This window comes from Harpia harpyja, chromosome 8, assembly GCF_026419915.1.
Source record: "Harpia harpyja isolate bHarHar1 chromosome 8, bHarHar1 primary haplotype, whole genome shotgun sequence".
Classification (NCBI taxonomy): Eukaryota; Metazoa; Chordata; class Aves; order Accipitriformes; family Accipitridae; genus Harpia; species Harpia harpyja.
The window spans coordinates 16,563,098-16,587,111 of record NC_068947.1 but is presented as its reverse complement, the minus strand read 5'-3'; the positions used below and the strand labels follow the sequence as shown (position 1 = coordinate 16,587,111).

The window sequence follows — 24,014 nt, the reverse complement described above, 5'->3', positions numbered from 1 at the left end:
AATTTTCTTTTGAGAGAGTGGCTATTATGTGTGGAATCAAAAACCGGCTTTGATAAATAAAGTATGTTTCTAATAAGAAATTTACCTTTTTATAAAAATAGTACAAGAGCAGTGTAAAATTTCTAATTTGGAAAACTGCCTTTATTAAGAAAATGTGATATCCAATGTAATACTATGTGAAACAATTACACTAAGCTACAAGATGGCTACACTTCTGTCATGATCACATAAACATTAACATAGTCTTTGTATGGTGCTGATAGTTCTTCAGTAAGACTGAAAATTTTTTGTACAACTCTTGGTGACAGTTTTTGACTTAATGATCTAGTATAATTGTAACTTGGAATTGTTTGTATGGTAATTTAGTCTGTTTTTTTTAATCTACTTAACTTTTGTGAGATACTCCTACATTTGTTTTAAAGAGGATATACAGTAGATAAAATGACATTTCTAAAAATGGAAACTTCAAAACCTAAAAATTTGGTTGCAGGTGTGGAGATACAGAATAATTTCCTTTTTTTTAAGTAGATGAGATATGGGGATATGGTCAGCCTATAACCATCATGTTAAACTCTAAAGCAATATTCTGCTTTTGTCTCTAATTCTCTCTAAAATTATAGTTCTGTTGTTAATAACTGCAGTTATTAAATGTGTATATTAATATTAATAAATTACTAGTATGATCTTCACATGTATGTCTATTCATAATGAAAATTCCTAGTGTAACTGTTAAATGATACCTTGTTCACTGTGGGAAAGTATAATCATTATAGTGTTCTACCCAACAAAATAGATTTTAAGAGCTATTGCATTTTGGCACAGTTTAGTAAGAATGGATTTTGGAAAAAAAATACACTTTGTAGATTCTCGTAAGTTGTAATGATAACTATTTTTTCAAAACCGTGTATTCTGGGGAGATGAACCTTCATCTCAGCCTTTTTAGTTTGTTGCTTTTTTTTAATTGATTGAGCTGTGTCACACTGAAGCGTTTGTGACATTAGAATCTGCTTTTGGAAAATAAAAGGCAAATGCTGGATTAGTAGCACTACTGAATGACTCAGGATGAGTCCTAAAGCCATTCTGAATAACAGTGCAATGTGCTGTTATTCTGCATCAAGAAATATTATTGGTCAGTCAGCTGTTAAATGAGAGATGATACAGGTACATGGGTCTCCTTAGGCTATTGAAAAATGCTGTGTTGCCTTGCTTTCTTGGGAAATAGTTTGTAGCCTAGGCATATAAGTAGACTATTTTTTTCCTTGAGGAAGAGCGACCACTATTAGGTAGACTTGCAGGGAAATAACATTTTTGCCAAAAATATATGATTTTAAGGAGCACTTCACACATTTTAAATAGAGATTTTGAGGTAATCTGAGTCTTTCTGTATGTTACTTTTGGACTTTATTTTAACTTACTCTACAAAAGTAGGGTAACTACTCTCAATTTTCTTTATTTAACTTACTTTTGACAATAATTAAACCTGATGGCTGATTCTTGTGGGATTTATCTCCCGCTCTATGGTAATTGCTTAAATGGGCTACTCTTAGAAAAGTTAATATAAGTAAGACACTTTTGTGAAATGTGTTATAATTCTGCCTTGCTTTAAATCATTGCTTTCCTGATGGAGGTTAAAAGGGAATGGGTAAGTGTGCTATATGACTGTTAGGAAGTCTATGCAATTTATTCATTTTCATAAATACAGATTTTGTTACCATGTAGTTTACTTGTTTTTTGAATTCACCTAGGGTAAAATTAACAAACTAGCTCACATTGTCAAAAGTAATTCAAGTGCAATGGACCAGAACTTACTTTTGATAGTGGGCATTTGGACTCCTAGACTCTTCTCTGTCCTTAAGTGTTTGTCGTGTCCTGTGGTTCTAAAAGGTTCGAGTTGGTTATGTTTTTTGGAAAATAATAATTTATAACCTTACATGTTGTGTCTAATTTATGACATAAATACAACTCTGTAGTTAAGCTGACCTATACAGTTAGGAGTTTACTGTGTGCAACAAAGTAAGTATTGCTTAGAATAACTGTGTTCTAAAATAGGCAAATTTAGCACTTCACCACTTTAACACTTGTAAATGGCTTTGTGTGTGCGGGCTTGTGCAATCATGTCCTGTAATCATATAGCTGTACAGAAGATACTACCCAAACTGTAACTGCCGTGAACAAAGAATCCAGCTGAAGCCCAAATCCATTGACTGTGCACATGGGAACCAGGCCTAAATCCTGGATTTATATAGGGCTGCAGAATTTATTGTGTCAGAATGACTTGTGGCTTTAATAGATGTATAGCTTGTAAATAATTTTTACAATGGTGTAATGCAGTTTTACACTGTGCATGAATCTTGAGACCTGTCTTGGTGGAAATGAGGGAGAAGGATGAGGGTTTATTCTGAAAGGAAAAGTATTTGCAAATTTGAGGAGGGCTTTCTTCTGCCTGACTTTCCAGTACACGTTAGTTATCTGTAGCACATACACGTAGGGTGTGGGCTGTATTTTTTTTTAATTCTTCCACTTTTTAATTACAGGATTTTTATATATTCTCTTAACTTGGATTTCTGCTTTCTCTGCTTCTTACCTTTCTATGTACTTTGTTTCTTTCACTGTAAGCTAGATTGATTTATAATCCTAACTATAACTTAACCAAGCTTTTGTCTGGGAACAGTATTCTGAGCCAAGAAAGCATGCCTCTTTCAGGGCTCTGTCTGTTCAAGAAGTTAAGTTTCTATTATGTGGATGAATATATGTACACAATGTATGAAGTTCTTTTCCTTTGGATAGCTCTCTTACAAAGCAAGTCCTGCTGGCATTTGCTGCTGTTAGGCTCCAGCTTGAAGTGAATGAATGGATTCTGTTGTTGCTGATAATGTTTTATATAATACAGCTTTATTTAAATAAACTTAAGCATAATTCAGTGAAATACAGGTGAATTATTGAATTACTGAACTGAGCGGCTCTGATAGAAGGAGAACATAAGTTAAACAGGAAGTTCATAAAGAAGCTTCCATATAAAGTCTAAAACAAATTCATAATGATAGTTTCTCATCAGTTTTGTTAGTTATTGATTGTGAGAGTTAGAATGAATGTTCTTTGTATTAGACACATAGGCAGCCTCTGTGTAGGCGTAATCAGCATATGGCCTCTGGCCTGCAGAGCTTATATTCAACATTGTAACAGGAATTCCAGTAGTCTCAAAATATCTAGATCAAAAGCCTACAAGTGGAATAGAATTTAAATGGTCATTTAATGGATAGACAGTTGAACAAAACAGACGATGGTACTCTGTTTAGCTTTGATTAAATACTTCTTGTGAGAGTATTAGGGTTTGGCTTCGTATGTAGAGTGAGTATGTACTATAAAACAGGGCTCGTCTTTTTGTGTGCATGCACTGCTGGTGATACACAAGCCATGTCAAAGTGGAGTAGGCCACTACAAAGCCAGCCCTTCTGTTGACAGAGGTACTAACTGGACCTATTGCTTTTGCTGCTAAGAGTTGTGTTGCTGTTACTCCTGCCACTTGTGTTCAGTTGCCGGAACTAAGTAGTTGCAAGCCATGGCTCTGAAGTATGGTTGAGTAAATAAAAAATGAAACCACACACGCTATAATTCACTATTCAGGTGGACATTTAAAGTCTAGTTGTGTTTTGGAAAAAATTAATCTGGGATAGTCTGTTGTGGGGACTTGGGGATGGTGGGTATAAAAATATAAGGAAATTAGAACAAATTAATTTTAAAAAGGTTCAAAGGAATATATTTAAAGTTCCAGTAGTGTACTACAAAAACAGATGCAAGTTGTATTTTATATGAAAAACTGAGAAACCAGATATTTTATGAATTATAGAGTTAAAATTATCCTTCAAAGTGCCTTTTCATGAGTATACATAGAAAACTTAATTGGATTGAATAAGCATAAATTTGACTATCCTAATAGGCTGTTTTATGAATTATTTTAACGTAAAACTGTCTTCTAAAGAGACATTAAATCAGTTGTTAAAACCTTTTGGTAGGTTGGTTTTTTTTTTATCTGCTTGTACAAAACATTTCTTTCTGAAAAATTGCAGTGGTTTCTGTATGACTGTGATTCATTTCAAAGATGGCCTTTTTAGAACATCACCATAACAGATTTTTTGGCTTTTCAGTTGTGATTCTTTTGTACGTTAGTGATTCTAGTTATGACTTGACTAATTGAATGACAGTAGAAACTATGTGACTGATATTACTGTATAGATTATTCAACTTGGCATCAGGTGCTGATAATCCATTTCTCCCTCTCTCTCCCAAGATTCACCTGCTGCTGTGACCTTCCATCACCCATAGTGCTGCTTTAACAATCCTGTTCAGTGCTGCAGTGGAAATTTTGCTCTGCACTGCAGTAAAACCACATTGAACTGGTCAAGCATGTAGTCTGTTTACTTCTGGGTTTGCTTTGAGTTAGTAGGAACTGAGACAGAATATGGACCCAACAAAAAGCAGAAATAATGGATTGTTTTGCACCAAAAGAGGGGTGTGGGATACAAATTACAATAGGAGGCAGTCAAAAAGTCAACAACTGGCCTAAGGCAAAGCAGTCTATCAGCAGCTCAAACAAGTAGTCCCGGGACAATCAGAGGCAGGTTTGCTGCTTTGGTTTCAGTCACTTCTAGGCAAAAGAATGGTCCCACCTTTAGTCGGAAGAGACTACTTTGCACCATTGCCACAAATAATTTTTTTGGCCCTAATTTTTTTTCTTCAAACAAGCAGCTGGTCAGGTTATATTTTGTTAAAATCAATAGAGTGAATTTGTAGGTGCATTTCCAACTGTAGAAGCATCTAGCTCGAGTCACTACTATATGCTATTTTTGTATAATGTCATATACTGGAAACTCCTTTGACTGAAAAGGATACTATTTCTTATTCCTTAGCTCATGAAGCATTCTGTTATCAACAAATCCCTCACATTGAATATGGATTTTTAGGAAATAGTGTTGGGTGATTTAGAAGTACAAATTTAAGCATCTCTAACTGCTGTACTGTTATCTGCCACAGTCAACTCTTCAGTTACGCTGTCATTTGAAACTCCTAGATATTTTGAAATACTGATTGCTACTGGCCTAAACAGATGAGAGAAATTCTTGCCAAAAAACAGCTACTGTGTAGGGTTGGTCATCTGACTTTTCATGACTGGCCTGGTTTTACTGCTGACTTGACCATTGCTGGGGAATCTGCAGCTGCACAGCAGATTGTTGTACAAAGTAGGTGTTATTTACATGTCAAAGGTGCAAACCCTATGCATATGTAAGGGTTTGCTTGAAAACTGAGATTCTTTTGACCTATCAAAGAGATTAGATAGCTAGAACACCAAATTTACCAAAATTATTACCAAATACAATTATTGCCTTTTTTCTTCCAAAAAGTTTCTGTAACTGTTGTTGCCTTGGTGGTATTTAGCCACCATATCAATTCACTAGGGGTAGCAATAGTGAATTACTTTTCTTCTGCGATTCTTGCTGAATGTGGTTAGCTGCAGCTCACAGAATTTAAACTGCTCACTTTTACTGAAATACCAGACTAAGGCAGTGGACTATCAGTAGAGCTTGGAGAACAAATGTGTGAAATGTTTAAGGGAAGTTAACAGGACAGTGTGAAATTTGCAAAATCGTAGCTTAACATGATTATAATAATCAATAAGTAGGAATTAAAACACAGCTGCAAAAATAGCCGTTTCATCCTGTCCTTTATGGCTTGGCAAAGACATTGGAGTGAGGGGAAAGAACCGAGGCCTTCAAATTTATGTATGAAAACTTACTGTGGAATTGTTTTGTATAAATACATTAGCAAATCTGTGGATTTGTTTTGAATTGTTTGATGGGTGTTGTTTGTAATATGCTGTGGTTTTTTGTTATATTTTCTGCAAGAGAAAATCTAGGAAAACTTATTAAAAACTGCATTTTGTCTTAGTTAAACCAGAAACATTCAATATTTAAGGGATTTCTCTAGAACTCGCTTATCCCAAGTCTGCTGTACTATGACAGACTTTCAAGCAACTGTTTAAAAACCCATGCTTGGCTTATGCATTAGGACCGAAATAAAACTTTTTTACCTCATCACCAAGAAATCCTTTTGATTTTGGCTTGGGGGAAAAAAATAATTTTAAAAGTATTGCAAAGTAGCATTGTGTTGCAAAATGTTCCCTATCTGTTAATAGGCCATAGAAGGAATAGCTGTCAACATAATCATCCAAAGGTAAATTAAATAACAACAAAAAATTCTACCTAGGTGGAACTTGTATTTGTAATGAAGGTGTCATGTCTCTGTAACTAGAGAAAGTTAATTACTGTGGATGAGATGGATTGTTTTCAGTAAAAATTCCATTTGTATGTTATGTTTCTTAACTTTCTAATTTGATGCACCTACAGGTGGATGAAAGCCAGACTGGAGAACCAGGATGGCTTGGTGGAGAATTGAAGGGGAAAACTGGATGGTTCCCTGCAAACTATGCAGAGAAAATACCTGAAAATGAAGTTCCAGCTTCTGTAAAGCCAGCAGTTGAGGCAGCTGCTGCACCTAAAGTTGCTGTGCATGAAACCACTACATCACTAGGAACTCCTGCTTCTACAGAGTGTACAACAACTGCCAATAACTGGGCAGACTTCAGTTCAACGTATGTTTGGGTAGTGATTATCATCTTAAATGTGGTGGAGTCCTTTTTAATCAGTTTGACTGTGGTGGCAGTTAACACAGAGTAGCTTGTTTGAAGTAAAATATTTTTTCCATAGTAAATAGTTAAAATCGCAGCCTTGTGTAACTTTAACGATGCTCCCATCATATCTGCCTCCAGATATGCCCAGCATATCTGCAGTGCAGAGGACACATCACAAATAGGACACATTCCTAAGTGAGGATAGTGAAATGGTAGAAATGCCAAGGTGTTCACCTTCCTTCTCTTAAATTAGTTGACACCAATCCTCATTGAAGGTTTCCAACTTGGTTTATGCAAAAAGTGTTAATGAGAGAGTTAACGTGAAAAGATGATTTATTAATTTCTTATCACAACATTAATAAGACAGATGCAAGTAGAATATGTGCCCTTCCCTAGATGTCTTGTTAACTCAACTTAATGCTCCATGCAGTATTATCAACCCTATGTAAATGGGGTTGGGTAAGGAATTATCTTATCTTTGACAATGTAATACATATTTATAAATTGAAATCTAAATATCTTAGTGCAATATTACAGTACATAATGTGTTCTATTTCAGAATTTTCATCAAATAGGTCACAGTAGCTTTTCCAGTTATTTAAACTTTTTCTGTTTTGCTACAAACAGTCATTTTTCTGAGGGGGGAGGGTAAGACTAAGTCTTGAGCTTCCCAGAGATTTCTGGCACATGCTGGATTTTATTGTTTTGAATAAATCATACTTTTGACAAAGCTGTTTCTAACCTAGGTGGATCATGCATGCTTTCATGCTTTTCATAAAAATTAATATTCAGTTTCAATACAAAGTGAGTCCCAGAGCATTTATACTAATACTACTGTCCTTGACATGATATAGGGGTTAGGGATAGTTGTGGCCTTTGGACACTATTACAGTCTAGGTGAACAATAATTGATTACTCCAACTAATAGCAGAAGCAACAGGCAAAGGAAACTTAGGTTTAAGACAGGTGCTTTGTTTACACTCCTAGAGTTCGGGGGATTTTGTTCATTTAAGTGGGTATTTGGAGGCAGAGATGTGGATTATGAGATTTAGTAGGCATTTTAAAGGACAAAAGATAACGTAAAAAGGATAAGAGGTTGCATAAAACTCTGAAGAGTTGAAAGAAGTCAGTAGGAAATAATTTTAAGCAAAAGAAAAAAGGTAAGGATTTGAATGAGAAGCAGCAAAATGGTGTATAAGGGAAAGGGATGTGAGAGGTCAGTGACATGCAGGTGTGAAGATTTTAAACCAGTTTTGAAGAAAATGATGATTTTGTTTTTTTCTTTTAAGTTACCTCTTTCCACTGTGTATAATATAGACTGCACTATGTGGACTTCTGTGTATTGGGACACAGCTAAGAAATGAAACTAAATTAAAGGAACAGCTGGCCTTAAGTAGCGAGGACAAGCAAATGTATTTAGAGATTGCCTTGTTCAGATAATTTTATTGTTAGCCTATATTTGATTGCAGTACTTCCACCTGAGAGTTATGATGCTCATGGATTATTCAATTGAAAGAAATTAACCTAGAATGTAGAATTTTTTTTCTGCATAATCTTCCTGCATGAGTGTTTTTATTCAATTGAAAACGGTAGGAATTGCATCATTCTCTTTTTTTTCAGATGGCCTACAAACACTAGTGAGAAACCAGAGACTGATAACTGGGATGCCTGGGCAGCTCAGCCGTCTTTGACTGTTCCGAGTGCAGGGCAGCTGCGGCAGCGATCAGCCTTCACTCCTGCTACTGCTACAGGATCATCTCCCTCTCCTGTCTTGGGTCAGGTGAGCGCCTATATTCATTAAAACTGTTCTGACCCAGCACAAACATTTGGAAAGCAAAGTATGAACATTGACCATGCATTAAAACAGTCCCCTGAGATAGGTAAGCTATTTCAGTTTGGAGTGATGAACAGGGAGCATACCTCCATTTGCAAAATCCGTGGCAGAATTTAACAAGAAGCAGTTTCTGTTCTGCTATTCTTTGCTGGCTTTTTTAGACTTTGGTGGTCCAGTCTTCATGTTTTGGCAGATGCCAGTTTTGAGTCACTTCCTTGGGGCTTTCCTGAATCACGTGACAATAACCTTCACTCCAAAGTGGATTATGTAGTTAGGTAGAGTAGCAATGGCAAAGCTTCACATCAGATGAATTCCGTCCATCTGTTAAGGCATTTCCTTTTTCTCAACTGAACAACATACTGTTTTGTAAGTTAATGTGTTCTGAAAAATGCTAAATATCTTAGTGTCTTAGAGAAAAAAAAAAAAGTTGGAATGCACAATGAATAACTTGCAGCAAAACATCATCTTCCATTAAGTTTAAGTCCTGCCAAAATAGCTTCATGAAGGTTTATTACATGTATATCTTAGTTGTAAAACTTTATTTAACTTGTTAAGCAAAACCTCAGATAATCTTGCATTGTATTGATTATGTGTTAGCAGATGGAAATCTAGGAGGACTATAAATGTTTCTGGTATTACTTTGTAAGTTTCATTGATGCTACTTTATACAGTTGAGGGAGAGTCTGTATTTTGTTGCTATGTAAGTGGCATAAGAGTATAATTCCTTAAGCAGCTTTATGAAAGGTGGTGCATGACAGACTTCTCTCTCCTTTTTTAAAAAAATTCATTAGGGTGAAAAAGTGGAGGGGCTTCAAGCACAGGCTTTGTATCCTTGGAGAGCGAAAAAAGACAACCACCTTAATTTCAACAAAAATGATATCATCACAGTTTTGGAGCAGCAAGATATGTGGTGGTTTGGAGAGGTTCAAGGACAAAAGGGGTGGTTTCCTAAATCATATGTGAAGCTTATTTCAGGCCCAATTAGGAAGTCAACGAGGTATTTTATTTGCTTTTACTGTACTTTACGTCTATACTATAATAGTTAAATAAATATGAAGAGTTGCACACTTGAATTATAAAGTTTAGAATCTGCTCTGTAAAAATGCTTTTTTTATATGACTCTCTTTTGGGGGTTTTGACTTCCGGCCCTGGAAATTCATGTAAGAAATAAGAAAACTGTCCTCAGTTCTCCTTGGGTCACGCATCACCAACAAAAGATCTAAAGGTTAATGAACGGTCTTAATTTTATGTGATTTGCAACTGAAAAATTAGTGTATTGGATTTTATGAATTACAGTTATGTAAGTCATAGCTTATCTTTCCCCAAAATAAAAAGGTATACCTCAAAACTTAATCACTTATTACTCTTGAAAGATGAAACAATCAAAATCTGGTTCTGTGTAATGTGAAGGCAACGTTAACAGTAGTAATACAAACGAGAATTATTTTAGATTTTTTTTTTTTTTTTTTCTCTGAGGGAGAAGAGGAGGTGCAGAAACTTGTGTATTTAAGGCAGTTACCTAAATGTAACCATGACTGGCCATTGTACTTAAAAGCTTTTATTTGCACATTTACTGTCTCTTCTTTTAAAATGTAGGGAATTGCTTATGGATGCGTATGTATTTTTTAGTTTTTAAATATAATAATAAAAATTTTTCTGAAGAGACTTAATTTCTTAAATAACCATTATTTTCTTCTAAAGCATGGATTCTGGTTCCTCAGAAAGTCCTGCTAGTCTGAAAAGAGTAGCATCACCAGCAACAAAAGCAGCTGTGTCAGGTGAAGGTAAGCATTTCAGACAGAATGGCATTAATAGTACTTTACTATGTCATTAAATAGAATAAGACTGCTTATTACCCAGAAACAAGCTTAGAATCAGATCTTAGTGTTTTAAGATCAGCCCTGTTAAAATTGAAGTGCAAATCAATTTGCCTCTAGAATAACTTAAAATTATTATAGTAAGAATTTATGTATGTTGTGTATATAGAAGAAATAATTTCACATGCCATTAAAATATCTTCTGTAGTTTGTACTTTTTCTTGTATAAATATTTTGGTAACAATTCCTGATCTGGAATGGGTTTTTGCAGAGGGCCAAATAAGCACATCTGTACATGTACTTCATTTATGTCAGGAATTATTTATTATTAATGTCTCGATCTCACCCAAAGCTAATTTCCAATGTTTCATTAAAGCTCTTAATTAAAGAAATTACAATCAGTTATATAATGTTGTGATCCTTATGGTCAAGGCTACTCCTCACTTTTAAAGGAGCCTGGGGCACAGACAGATAATTGTCAGGCCTCTGAAGGGATTTGAAAGACTTGCATTCCTGGCTGTTACTGCCCTTCAGCTGGAGGTTAAGTCTCCGCACGAGCTGTGTTAACAGACTGTGTGGGCACCCTTAATCTACTTCAGTACAGAGTCAGCTAGGTTAATTTAAATCGCAGTCAGAGTAAATCAATGAATCTAAGTATGGGTTACAAATGAACATTTATATATAATCACTACAGCACACCTTAAGTTTTTAAACTACAATTCTACATACAATTTTAAGTGAAAGAGTCTCTTTTGGTTACCGATGTATTTAATTTGCCACTGGCATAAGCACTACAGAAATTAAAAGGAGGGAATTGTAGATCCATGTAACAAGGAAAGTGAGATAATCAGTTATTTCAAAACACAACTAGTCTTGCTCACTATATATTTGAGGAAAAGCAATTGTAGAAATGCTAAGTCTTTTTTGTAAAGTATGGGATATCTCAGGCTATATGTTTGTATTAAAAAGGAGCACAACTTTTTGATTAAAAAATTCAAAAAAGCTGTATTTTTAAGAAATAATAAAGCATGGATTTAGCATCTTCTGTTACATTTAAAGGATTTAAGAAAAATTCCATATGTATAGCATACGTTATGATAGTTAATGTGTGTGTTCATGTGTATGTGCATACAAACAGATGTGTGTGTTCTTCAGCTGCCGTTATTAGACAAACCATGTCTTAGCTTTCATTAATGATAGTAATTGTGGTTTGAATTCTTGCTGAACTTCCCCGAGGTACGCTTTTTGGTCAGATTTAGTGTTCAAGCAAATAGAACAATTGCCAGCTGCAGCGGAACACTTGAATGTATTTGTTACGTATGCATGAAAGTCTTCCTGAAATATTGTGAACTGCTCTTAGGTCCAGAGCTGGTCCTAGAAGCAGAGGATATATCATCTTCAGAAACCTGTTTTGTGCCCATATAAAGTGTGATAATGCTCAGTTAAATAAGAGTGTATCAAGTTGTATAGAAAATGTTACTGAATTGTCTGAAATTCTTCTTTGTAATAATTTGTGTAAAAATTTTTCATGTAGTTCTGTGACTGAATTATGCATTGCAGTTCTCAACATCAGTCTACTTTAGTGTTTTTGCACTTGAATACTAAGTAGTTGACTGTGTTTTAACAAAACAGAACACATTCCGGCTTTGTTTTAACATTTCCCAGCCATCTGTTGCGTAAGATGCAATGAGATGTGTGCCCTTCATGCAAAGCTTCAAGTAATGAAAGAATTCATTGTATACGAGAGCCAAACAGCCTATGTAAAATGAAGACCGTATCTACAGATATTTGGATACTGAGACTTTCCATCCCCAAGACTGAAAATTCTAGTCATCAGCACAAAACAGAAACCATTGAGAAACATGTTTTCAGAGTAGTTTCTGATACAAATTAATAATTTATGTACATTTTAATTATAGTAGCAAATTATTTTACCAAAAAGAAATCTCCCAGAAGCAGCGTTTTGCTAGATTGTATTTAGTTCTGATAGATAGCATTTTATGCATTAAATATTGAGGTTTCTATGAATAGTAATTAATAAATTTGTCTTCTATCTAGCCCGTGGATAGACTATATTCTATTAGTTAGGTTTTGCAAATGATAATCGAGCAGTTTATCAAGTGTTTTCCCATGTTCTGTGTTTCCCTCTTACAGAGTATATTGCTATGTATACTTATGAGAGTTCTGAACAAGGAGACCTAACTTTTCAACAAGGTGATATGATTCTTGTGACAAAGAAAGATGGCGACTGGTGGACGGGAACACTGGGTGATAAATCAGGAGTTTTCCCATCTAATTATGTGAGACTCAAAGATTCTGAGGTAGAGACATATTGAAATGTTATAAAATTGAGCTGGGGGAGGTATGTTTTATTTGGTTTGTAGTGATAGTTTCAAGTCAGTGGATCATAAGGGAATTAAAAATATTTTGCAGTTTTACTGAATGTGATATTGGAAAGGGAAAACAATAATAGTTGCATTTTAAAACATAATGTTGTAAATAACTGTGCATCATATATTAAAATGAATCTTGCATATGTTAACTATTAACTTGGCAGTTTCGTAGACACAAATCAGAATAGCTATTACTACTTTGTTCCCCAGGTGAGTTTTTAATGACTGAGTTGTATCTTACTGCCTTTATTTTTAAAAAAAGATATAGAGAGTGATATTTCAGTCTATTATCTTTCTTTTTTTCCCCTATCATTGTTTTCTTGCAATCAAGGGGAACAATTTCACAACAAAACTTAGCTAACTACTATATTTATTTGAAATCTCTTCACTGAATAATAGAGGTTCTGTTTCATCTGATTTTTATCCTGGAATAATCCGATAGAACGTGTCCGTATTAAATTTTTTTTCTTTCTTTTTAGGCATTCTAAAGAAAGATGTTTTCTCATTTGCATTCCTCATCTGTTTGACAGGATAATTAATCTACTAGTAGGAATTAGCTTAGAGTCATAGTTGTATATAATATTAATCTCTTGATGAGAAGGAGTTCCTATTTATGTCTCTAAGAATAAGAGAGGTTTGAAAAGTAAATAAGTAAAAATTACTGTATTTTTAGAAATCTAGGTGGTAAGGCTTTTTTCACAAGTCTTGAATTCTGTGTGTATGTGATACAACTCAATGAAAGACTGTGTCTGCAATATAGAGCTTGAGCAAAGTCACTTAAAATTATTTCTGTTGGTGGAAAAGCTGAAGAATAAAACCTGCAGTGACATATGTAGCTGTAGAAAGGCTTTATATAGTAAATTTCTAGATAGTAGAGAAATTTCAATAACATCCTCTGAGACAGGATTAAAAAAAATTTGTTGTTAATGATATTTAGTATTGCAGTCCTTGGGAGAAATAGTATGGTGGTATTGCTTTCAGAAACACTTTAGATACTTTTTTCATCTGTATTTTACATCACGTAACAATTTTCTTCAATCCCTAGCACTACTAGTTCGAGAACTAATCAGTCTTACATTGGAGAAGTCCTGTCCCAGTTTTGATTAGTTGTTCCCTTGTTTTGTGAGGTACAAACTGTACCTCACAGTACATATTAAGACTAGTTTCAGAGAACAGAATCATAGAATCATTTAGGTTGGAAAAAGACCTTTAAGATCATCGAGTCCAATCACAATCCTAACCACTAAACCATGTCCCTAAGCGGCACATCTACTCTCCAGGGATGGTGACTCAGCCCAGGGCAGCCTGTTCCAATGCTTGACAACCCTTTCAGTGAAGACATTTTTCCTAATATCCAGTCTAAACCTCCCCTGGCATAACTTGAGGCCATTTGTTCTCATCCTATCACTTGCTACTTGGGAGAAGATACTGACACCCACTTCGCTACAACTCCCCTTCAGATAGTTGTAGAGAGCAGTAAGTTCTCCCCTCAGCCTCCTTGTCTCCAGACTAAACAGCTCCGGTTCCCTCAGCCGCTCCTCATAAGACTTGTGCTCCAGGCCCCTCACCAGCTTTGTTGCCCTTCTCTGGACATGCTCCAGCATCTTGATGTATTTCTCATAGTGAGGGGCCCAAAACTGAACACAGTATTCGAGGTGCGGCCTCACCAGTGCCAAGTACAGGGGAACAATCACCTCCCTGCTCTTGCTGGCCACACTATTTCTGATACAAAATGATCACGTGTAACCCATTCTAAGCGAGCACAAGTATGGTCCTACCTGCCCCAAATTTGCTGCTACTATCTTTCATCTGACCTGTTAATAAGCCAGTTCAGGACGCTAAACAGAGCAGAAAACTAGTCTAGCAGAAGTAATACATACTTTGAAGATGGTACCCTGAGTCAGCTCAGCAAGAGAAAATGTCAGTACCAGAGTTAGTATGGGAGGAGAGTAGTGAAGGAGGCAAGATTGCCTCAGCGTTGGCTTAGATTAGCTTGAGCTGGTTTTGAACTGCATTCTTAGCTGGTTTTTGTGTTAAATACTTCATTTTAGAAGCAAAACATCACACCTTACGTTTAGTATGTGGTTTGGGATATGCCTGTGCTCATTCCTATCTTTCAGTTATGTCAAATCTAGTGACTATGGAGCAGCAGATAAAGTTAGATCAGGTCCCAGATTAGAAGAGGAGTACTTAATGGTTCAGTTAGTGGAAGCATTGTAGCTGTAGCACTATGGAACCCATCGCAGCAGGCTAGCTTGTCTTTTTGACGATTAGAGTAAATTTTGTACAGTAGTAAGTTGTGGTGTTAGGCAGGGTATAGGTTTACCCTGACAACAGAGCTCAGTGACAGTCCAGATGAGAAATTCTGAACTCTCTGTTCCCAAGTCTAGCAGCTTGATTCTCCTCTGAGTGGTGCAACATACCTTCAGTTGTGGCAGTGGAGGTGTTTGTGAGTCTGTATCAGGGAATTTACCTGGTTAAGAAAAGCATTCCTTTTTGCAGTCCAGGATGTGGATTATAGTTCAGCCTTGCCAATAATTCTTCACATACATCAAAAAGATGGTGGCTTGCCCCACGCAGGTATAGGAACAAGATTACAGATAATTGCCTAACCTGTGGAATATCTTGTGATCATGAAACTGTGCCCTAAGTCTCTTTATATAACCTGTAAGTTCATATTGTAGTTGATGAGTGGGAACTTGCACTGTTAGCCTCCTAAAACCCTGTGAGGCCTGTTTCATAGGTAGATAGTAATAGTTGCTAATTAGTTACTTAACCTCAGCTACATTCTTGTTAGTAATGTTAAGTTTCCTTTGAACTTTTGTGAAGGAACTGTTTTTGTTTTCCCTTAAGATGCTCTTAACAGAGTTTAGTCTCAAAACCTGGGAATTTATATTCAGATGTGCAGAGCTGCCTTTTGTGTGCCTTTAAGGACTGGATGTTTGTCCTGTCTGGTAAGAGACAGGCACACATATTGACAAATCTTCTTTGTAGAGAACTCAGAAATAGACATTTAATACTGAAAACTATTAGAGAGGTCAATTTGATGTTTCCCTGATCTCAGCTTGTCTGGGGCTGAAACAGCTAAGTGCAGTTCATCAAAAAGTGCTCCAGCTGCCCTTTTTGCTGGTGAAAATCACATCTTCAGATAAAATCTTGATGAGAGAGGGAGGAAAAAGCACAGAGCTCATGGAGATCTTGATATCTGGGATGCTTATTTTCATAAAGTGATTCATATGCCCTGCAGGACATATTTCTTGTTCCAAGTGGATAATTGCCATTACACGTACAGGGTTTTGCTATTCAGCTTGTTCACAGAGCCAGTTTTTCCAAAGGATTTCACAATAGTGGCTGTCTGTTAACTTTCAGATGTGCCGCTGTGCTTGGACAGCTGGCTGATTGTGGAAAATGTTGCTAAAAGAGTAAATTAATTTAATGTGTTCTGCACTATTAACTTAGGCCCTAAGAAAAAGTAAGGCAGTGCTGGTCTTTGAACAGCAGGCATAAAGTTTATGGAAATGGTTGTAAGCCTCAAAATATCAATGGTTTATACATCAGAAGACATTTTTTTGAATCTGTTCTTCTGTACCTAGTCCCAGGCTACCCATTCACGTCAAGTTCCTAAATTAAACTATTTCCTGTTCCTTAAAGTTTCTACTTATTAACAGTGTGAAAGTCTTTGTTCTTCAAATAAACAACGACACTGGTTCATGGTCCATTCTCAGAGTTTTCATTAGGTTGAGGTAGATGGATACAGATCTGTAACAGGTTTTTAATCTACCCTGCCTTTCTTGAGCCTGGTGATAATTACCTCTCCATAAGGTATGGAGCTCATATGGTGGCCTTGGAAACACAAAAATTTAGATGCCTGTAGTTACAAAACTCTGCATAAATGTTCTGAAATAGTAACAGTCTGAATGTATTTAATCTGGATTCTAAGGGTCTTGCTGTACAACACAGTTGGCAATTCTACTGCTGTGTTTTATTAAATTAACAAAGCCAGTTCTGCTCTACGGTTTCAAGAGACTTGTCACAAAATATTCTCAGATGCAGTTAGTGTCTCAGGTGTGCAAAAGGGAAATAGAATGGGGTATGTCCTCTTAACAGAAAGAATAGAAACTATTTCTCCAACTACTGAGTAGGCCAGAAGTTGGGTCTATCTTAAATGCATTATTAATTTAGTTATTTATTGAAGTACTGCAGGACTTCTCTATGTATTTCTCCTGTTTTTTTACCAAGGTTTCAGAGAATCATCAAACAGAATTCAGACTCAGTCTGGTCAAGGTGATTTTGAAGCTTCTCTCTTAAAATAATCTCTATATGTTTACCAGTTAACTGTAAAGATACAGTGTCACAGCCTGTTTTATCTGTCCATATGCTCCTAATCTGGCAACTTGGATGTTGACTAAGTGATATTTTGAAGGAGTGTGTTCTCTGAAGGTCCAAACACTTGTTCTCTATTGAGGAGGGGAGAGGGTGTTTCTCTGCCAGAAAAACTTTCCAAAGCAGAATTAATTCCTGATATTACTGTATCAGTGCCAGTTGCCACCTTTGGTTCCACACCTTTTAATCTTCCCTACTTGGGACTGTTGATTGACTTGCAGTCACTCTGTCTGGACCATGTTCTTCTTGTCCCCAGACCTAAACTTAGTCTTTGTATCTGATCTCTGCATGATGCTTTCCTGTTTCACTCTTTTTGTTAATAGACGTCACAGTGGTTGTAGAGAAAGTTGGAGAACTGAAGAGAAGGAAAAGAACATAGGGAAAAAAGGAAGATTTGCTGGTCTTGTAGAAAGTAACTATAATCAGTCCTTTACAATGACAAGAAGGTAGCACTGAGACAGTGGTATCCAAGTATCATTTAACTTAAAGTATCCACTTGCCACAGTCCTTCCCAACATTTAAGTTGCAAAATGTCAAGGCGAAATGTGGTGTACTAGATGTATGTAAGCTGCTTTGGTGCCAAATAAAAAAAAAAATTAAAAAATTCTTCCCATCCCCACTCTTATCTTCCAATACCAGTTATAGCTTTTGAGGCAGGCAATGCCAACTCTGCTGGGTTTTATGCTGTTATTAGGTGGGGTTGGCTTGACTAACACAGTGTTGTGAGGTGCTATAGTTCAGTCTGAAAGATCAGGCTTCTTTACTAGCTTTTCTGAAAGGTGTTCAAAACGTGGATGTCTTAGAGCAGCTATGTAATCTTTAAGACATATTGAAGATCTAACTAATAATCTATTTTGTAGAGGCATTCAAAACCAATACACATTTTTTAAATGGCCCTGTTCTCTCAGTCATTTAACTAGTTTAGTTACTCCTTATATTGGTTTCTGCCAGAATCCCCAAGTTCTCAAAGCATCAAGTTAATATGGAGAATATTGAGGATGAAACTGTTCTTTTCTGTAGAGGAATTAGGATTCTGTGAAAACCTTCAGGTCATTTGATGTAGGCTCCATGTTTGTAAGGAGGATCCTAAAGGAGAAGTTGAGGGGAGGTGGAAGTGTTGTGAGCCTTGCTTGAAGGCAAGAGAATGTTTATGGTTATTCAACATTTCTGACCAAAGTATAGTTTAGATTTGTTATGTTGCTGTTATCCATATCAAACATTTTTATTGCAGAAGATAAGACTGGCAGTGTACTGGGAAGAAACTGAAGTAATTATTTAGGGGGCAGGGGGAAGCTGTCCTAGACAGGGTTGGTGGCTAAAAGGGTTGAAAGATGACTGAGGAAGGGAGGCGTGCAAGGGGCAGAGTTGAGACCACACACTGTTTTGAATACTCTAATTGCATGTATATCAGTAGACCTGTGAGTGCATTAAAAATAAATAAATAAAGATATATCTTCCCAAATAACCAGTGGCCTCAAGGGAAAAGATTTTTATTTATTTATTTTTAAGGAAGATAACTTTGAGTTTGTAAATTATGAAAGCTTTTAATGTTAAATTTCATCTTTCAGTATCGCTGTTTTCCTATACATAACTGAACAGATTTCACTGCTTGCTGGATTTCTTGTGGCTGGTCAAAGGCTTTTCTTGCAAATCTCTTGGCCATCTAGGTTGAGAGGAAATAGCTATAGATAGATATCACCTTGCTATTCAGTGTTCTATGGTCTCACTTGGGCACAAACATGGTGGTGGCACTTTTACTACTGCAACACACACCACCTACAAAGTTCAGATCACTCATCTTAAAGATGCAGTGACTATGCTGAGTATGGTAATGTGCCATATGAGAAATTTTAGAATCGTATGGACAGTATTGAAATAATTGTGTCCAGTTAGTTTTTTAGGCATATTTGCAATCCAGGTATTTGTAGAGTTGGAAACTACTGTTGTTGTTTTAACTTGACAGAATTCACATTCTGTAGATACACAGTTACAATTCGAATGCTATATGATTTGGAATTACACTGGTATTTGCAGTCCCTAAAAGGAAGAAAAGTTCAGGAAAGAAGTCTACATGTTTGTATAGTTAGTTATCCGCTTTCAGACACTGCTTGGTATTTATTCCTATATATTAATTGCCATCTAAAATATTAAGGGTTTCTGTAAGAATAGAATCTTCCTGTGAGCGTTTTTTTACTTATATGCTTGTTTACTGTGTCAAAGTGAAGTATAGTAAAACTTTTTCATATACTGGAGAAGTAAATATGAGTGCTAAACTTACATCTTACTTTCTATTTCAAGGCTCCTGGAGCAGCTGGAAAAACAGGAAGCTTAGGGAAGAAACCTGGTGAGTCATATATTGTGACAGCACCTTATATCTGTTCTTAAGTACTTAAGTTCATTGGCAACAAAGTCTTTTCCATGAAAATAAATTATGTATGCTCTTGGTCATTTTGTAGTAATTTGTACTAATGAAAACTGTTGTCTATAATAAAATAATGCATAATCTGTCAATCATTCTGTCTAGCATGCGTCAGTCACTAAATAGCATGTAGCTAGAAAGTAAAAATCTGCTTGCTCAAAAATGAATGTAAACTTCATGATATATTGCCTACAATCATAGAAAGCCTACAAAAAGCCCAAGTTTGCCAGTGCCTCTGAAAATGGAAGTACACATTCTTACCCTGTAGTTTTGCAGCATTTTGCCTGGAATGCTACGCAATATGGTATACACAGACTCTGTGAGCTCTTGTGCCCGCTTCTCATATACCTTGTATCCATGCTATGTAGCTTATTGCCTGTCAAGCCTGGTCATATTGCAGAAGATCATGTTGCAGGTTACTTTTTGGCTAGAAAGAGGTCCCCTGGCTCTTGGGTTGGTAAGGGCTGTCCTTCCAAACAGCCATTGTATTTCCAAAGATCATTAGAAAAGTCCATTCTCTGCCACTGGCAGGCATTTATAAACTTTCCAGAAGACACCTCTTTTTTCCCATTGGTGTATTTATTTGCTTTTGTACCAAAGAGATGACTTTGCATTGAGCTGAACCAAACTAAATAGGGGGTGCTCCATGCTTCTATGCTGTCGCTTTCTCTGAGGCTTGTTCAGTTGCACAGTGAGGAGGTTCAAGGATCTGATCTACCAAATCTTGCCTTATTTCTGCACGCACACACATGCATATGCATGTTTTGTTTTGTGGGGAGGAGATTTTGCTTTGTCTCCCTGAACTGGTTCACTGTGTAAGAGGAGCAGGGAGAGTAGACTGCAGCAGCCCCAACTTCATTTGGCTTATTTTACCTTTACATATGAGCAATGGGCTGCTGTGGTGAAATCTTACTGATCCATTGGATCATACTGATCTATTGAAAGAAGGGCTTGGAAGTAAACTGCTCCTGCCCTTTCTAACTTTCATTTGCATGATTAAAAATAGTTATGTTAATAGATGCAAAGCTCAAGAGAAGCAGACAAGAATAGAGATCTGCAAAACCTCTGGAAGCGGTACCTGGTAGGAATAGTGAGAAGATGCTGATGGGGCTGGCTGCTTTTTCCATGCATGGGAGAATGGTGGACGGCAAGACTTCAGCCTAGAGTACCAGCCTTATAGTCACTGGTCTCCTGGATTTGAACTTTCAGTGGAGACTGGGGGGGTGTTGACAAAAGCTGTGTTCAGAATCTTTTGGAGTTTAAGAACACTTTGGGAACAATCCTGCCTCTTTTTCAGCAAGGATGTTTTTGCTATAAATGAGCTGCAAGTCCTCAGCCAATGTAAGTGAAATGCTAATGAACGAGGTGAAATATTCCTGTTTATTCTAGAAGCAGCAGGACAAGTGGGTGGGAGTTGGTAACAGTGTGTGTTGAAGTGCAAAGGAAAAGAAACTGCTCTCTGTGAATTCAAGCAGCAATATGATTATATCTGTGAGAAGGCTTTTTTTTTCCTAAATGTACCTGTTTTAGTAGAGGCCACATTTTTTGGCCTGAACTGTAATTGAATTGGATTTCTTTTCAGTAATTCAATACTTAAATAAATCAAAATTCAAAAGCCCTTCCTGGAAGGAAAGCTATTTCTGTTTTTTTAATGTTTTTGCAGAGTTGCTTTCTCTAACTTTCTGCTTCTCTGTGACATGGAAGAGCTGAATGTTAAACTTGTAATTCGTATTGTAACTTATTTAACACACAGTCCACAGTAAAAATTCTTTATGCTGCTGGTTGGTGAAAGAGGATATCTGATACCTGGAGCCCTGTAAATCACCTTTTTGTGGATAAAAATGAGAAATTTCTTGTTCTGAGAGAGATGCAAGGTATAAGATTTTTGCTCTTTCAGTATGGTATGCTGAAGATTATAATTGCCATGGTAGTGAGAGAAGTTTTTGCCTGCTTAAAAAAAAAAAATAAAGTGATTTTGACAAACTCCCACAGTTAATTTGTTTACTCGTGTTCTTCTTGCCTCCTGAATGGCTCTAGGGTGGAGCAATTAATGTGATTCTGTGGAAAAACCTGCAAATGCAGGGAACTTGCAGACTTTCTAGTAGTATAGCCATGTTTTCTGCCAAATAGTTTGCTTGCTTTGCCTCCATACAGGACAGACTGTGCTGCTGCTGGGTTTTCTCTATATAAATCTTTCTGTTCTCCTATCATCATCTACTTTTTTACTTAGTATCTTGGTACTTACTTAGTACTTACTATCACCTATATTTTACTTAGAAATTCTTTCTTCTGTCTTCTGCTTTCATACTTTGTGTGCTGTCTAAGTTCCAGATCCAGGTTTAAAGCATCTTTCTAACTCTCAGCTCCTGGTTTTTCATCACCTGTTTGGTTCCACCTCTGTGTGCCTGCCTTTCCCCTCCTTGAGTTATCATGAGGGAGGTTCTGCCATAGATAATTCTGTGTGTGTCATTGTTTGCAGTGACCTCAGATTGCTTGTCATCTCTCTGCTTCTTCATCCTCCTTATGTTGTTCTTTTACATCTTTAATGCTTCTTTGACCATTTTTAATTTTCCTAATCCTTCTTTTCTTCTAAATTTTAATTAAACCATCTGATCGTTTTCCTGGCGGTCTTCAAATCATTTTGTTGTTTCTTCCCTGCAACAAAACCTCCCTCTGTTTCAAGGGAGTTGGCTTTGTGGTTTCCTCTGCCTACAACTGCATTTTCAATGATTGCTCCCTTTCTCTGCCTTGCCAGCAGACACCCCACTCCTTTCACAGCCTGTGGGTGATGTGTTATTACTGAGCGCCTTTGCTGTTTCTCTTGGCCACAGGAAGTTTGGTGCTTGTTGACAGAGAGGGCCAAGTAGGATGATGCCCAGCACTGTGTTACTTTCTTAGTATGGCTGCCCATAAGAAAGCTGGAGACCACTTCTGTGTACCTGCTCCCTTCAGCCTCAGTCCCTTTTGCTGTTGTTGCTGTGTTGACTGCTAGTCCACCTCACAGTCGCATTGCTTTCTGCTGTTTTATAAAGGGGTAAACTGACGGCAGGTGTGACCTTTGTCTGCTTAGTCTTCCAGTGCCAGTTTTTTAGGATAGACTAGATTGAAAATATATACAAACAGTAATCATAAGTGAAAAAAAAAACCTGATACAGGTTTTTTTAGTCAAGATTTTCAAATAAAAGCTAAAATCTCAAGCAGTATACTGATCTGTGATCAGATAATTGCTGAGGTTTTAAATTAAGCTGACTGTATTTGCACTGAAGCAGTTGAGACACGTTTCTGTGATCTTGTACTACTAGCTCTGCTGTGGGCTTGTTCTAGGATAGTCTTTTTCCAAAACTATAACCAAACTCAGTGCCCACATTGGCTGTTTGATGGTCCCTAATTTTATTTGATGCATTGCCAGATAAAAACTTCCTTTGTCTTAAACACAGGGTCAGAATTTACTATTCCTGGAAAGGTTCTTCATAAGAACAAAAAACAAATTCCCCATGCCCTCCCCAAAAAAACAACGCCTGGATCATTCTGTTAAGGAGGATGCTTAAGTGATGAATGACTGTGTACTGGGATCCTAAAGTGGAGTTTTCAGCAATAACAACACTACTTTTGTGCTGCTTTGGATCTCTGAGACCCCTTACACCTAAATGAAGGCTAAAAAAAATTCCCCACAGATTCCCCTTAGCTCATGGCTAAAAAGGGACTACGTAAATGTAGCAGCCTAAAAGGTTTAGTTTACCAAAAGCTAAAAATTTCCCAAATCTACCATCTTTTGTTTATGAAAGGTTCCCAGTTATCATAATATTAAACATGTTCTCCATCACCCTAAACATGGTTTGATGACATGCTAAACCTGACTTAAAAGCTATCAGTAGGACATCAAAATGCCTACAGCTGCTTATAAGCTCCTGTCAGTTCAAATTGGTTCAAAAAACAGGTTAACCCTGCCAGACTTTGTGGTGACTAAGTTATCATCTGTCTTTCCACAACCACTGTAAAATGGAGTAAACTGCGTTGTCTACTTTGGCTAATTTAATGGAGAGATAATCGTGAGCTCACAGTTACTCTGCATCAGATTCATGCTGGTAGGTGATCAAATAAGGCACCACTTTTGTATTAATGTTCATGGAACAAAGATTTTAAAATAAATCCTGTTTGTTACATTTTGAAAACATTCATTTATTTGTCTAGTCTGGTGGTGAAAAATTTTCTGCAGGCCTTCATTAGTTTGCACCTCTGTTACTGCAACTTATTCATTATATTGTCATCAATATGTATCTCCTCTTTTTAGGGAGCTTAGTCTAAACTGATGCTACAAAAATGTATTTATTGGAAAACAGTATTATGATGCTTGATTTTAAGAGCCATACAGCTCTAACAATGGTCATTATTCTTTTTCTCTATTTCAAATATTTTTTATATCCTACCCATAGAGCTGCTGCACCTCTGTTTTATTCCTGTAGTGCGATGAACTTCTGATCTG

General features: G+C 36.6%; 1 protein-coding gene across 6 annotated transcripts in view; it reads left to right on the top strand.

The window, feature by feature from the left end:
• Positions 1–24,014, top strand: part of ITSN1 (intersectin 1) — a 147,322-nt gene that overhangs the window by 86,268 nt on the left and 37,040 nt on the right. For 4 of the 6 annotated variants that reach the window (XM_052794726.1, XM_052794722.1, XM_052794724.1 and 1 more), the window contains 7 exons: positions 1,628–1,642; positions 6,402–6,646; positions 8,306–8,465; positions 9,311–9,516; positions 10,221–10,303; positions 12,491–12,657; positions 19,411–19,456. In XM_052794726.1, the coding sequence (XP_052650686.1) occupies positions 1,628–1,642; positions 6,402–6,646; positions 8,306–8,465; positions 9,311–9,516; positions 10,221–10,303; positions 12,491–12,657; positions 19,411–19,456 (922 nt within the window). The remainder of the gene's footprint in view (positions 1–1,627; positions 1,643–6,401; positions 6,647–8,305; positions 8,466–9,310; positions 9,517–10,220; positions 10,304–12,490; positions 12,658–19,410; positions 19,457–24,014) is intronic. The other 2 variants (XM_052794723.1, XM_052794725.1) reach the window with 1 other exon arrangement.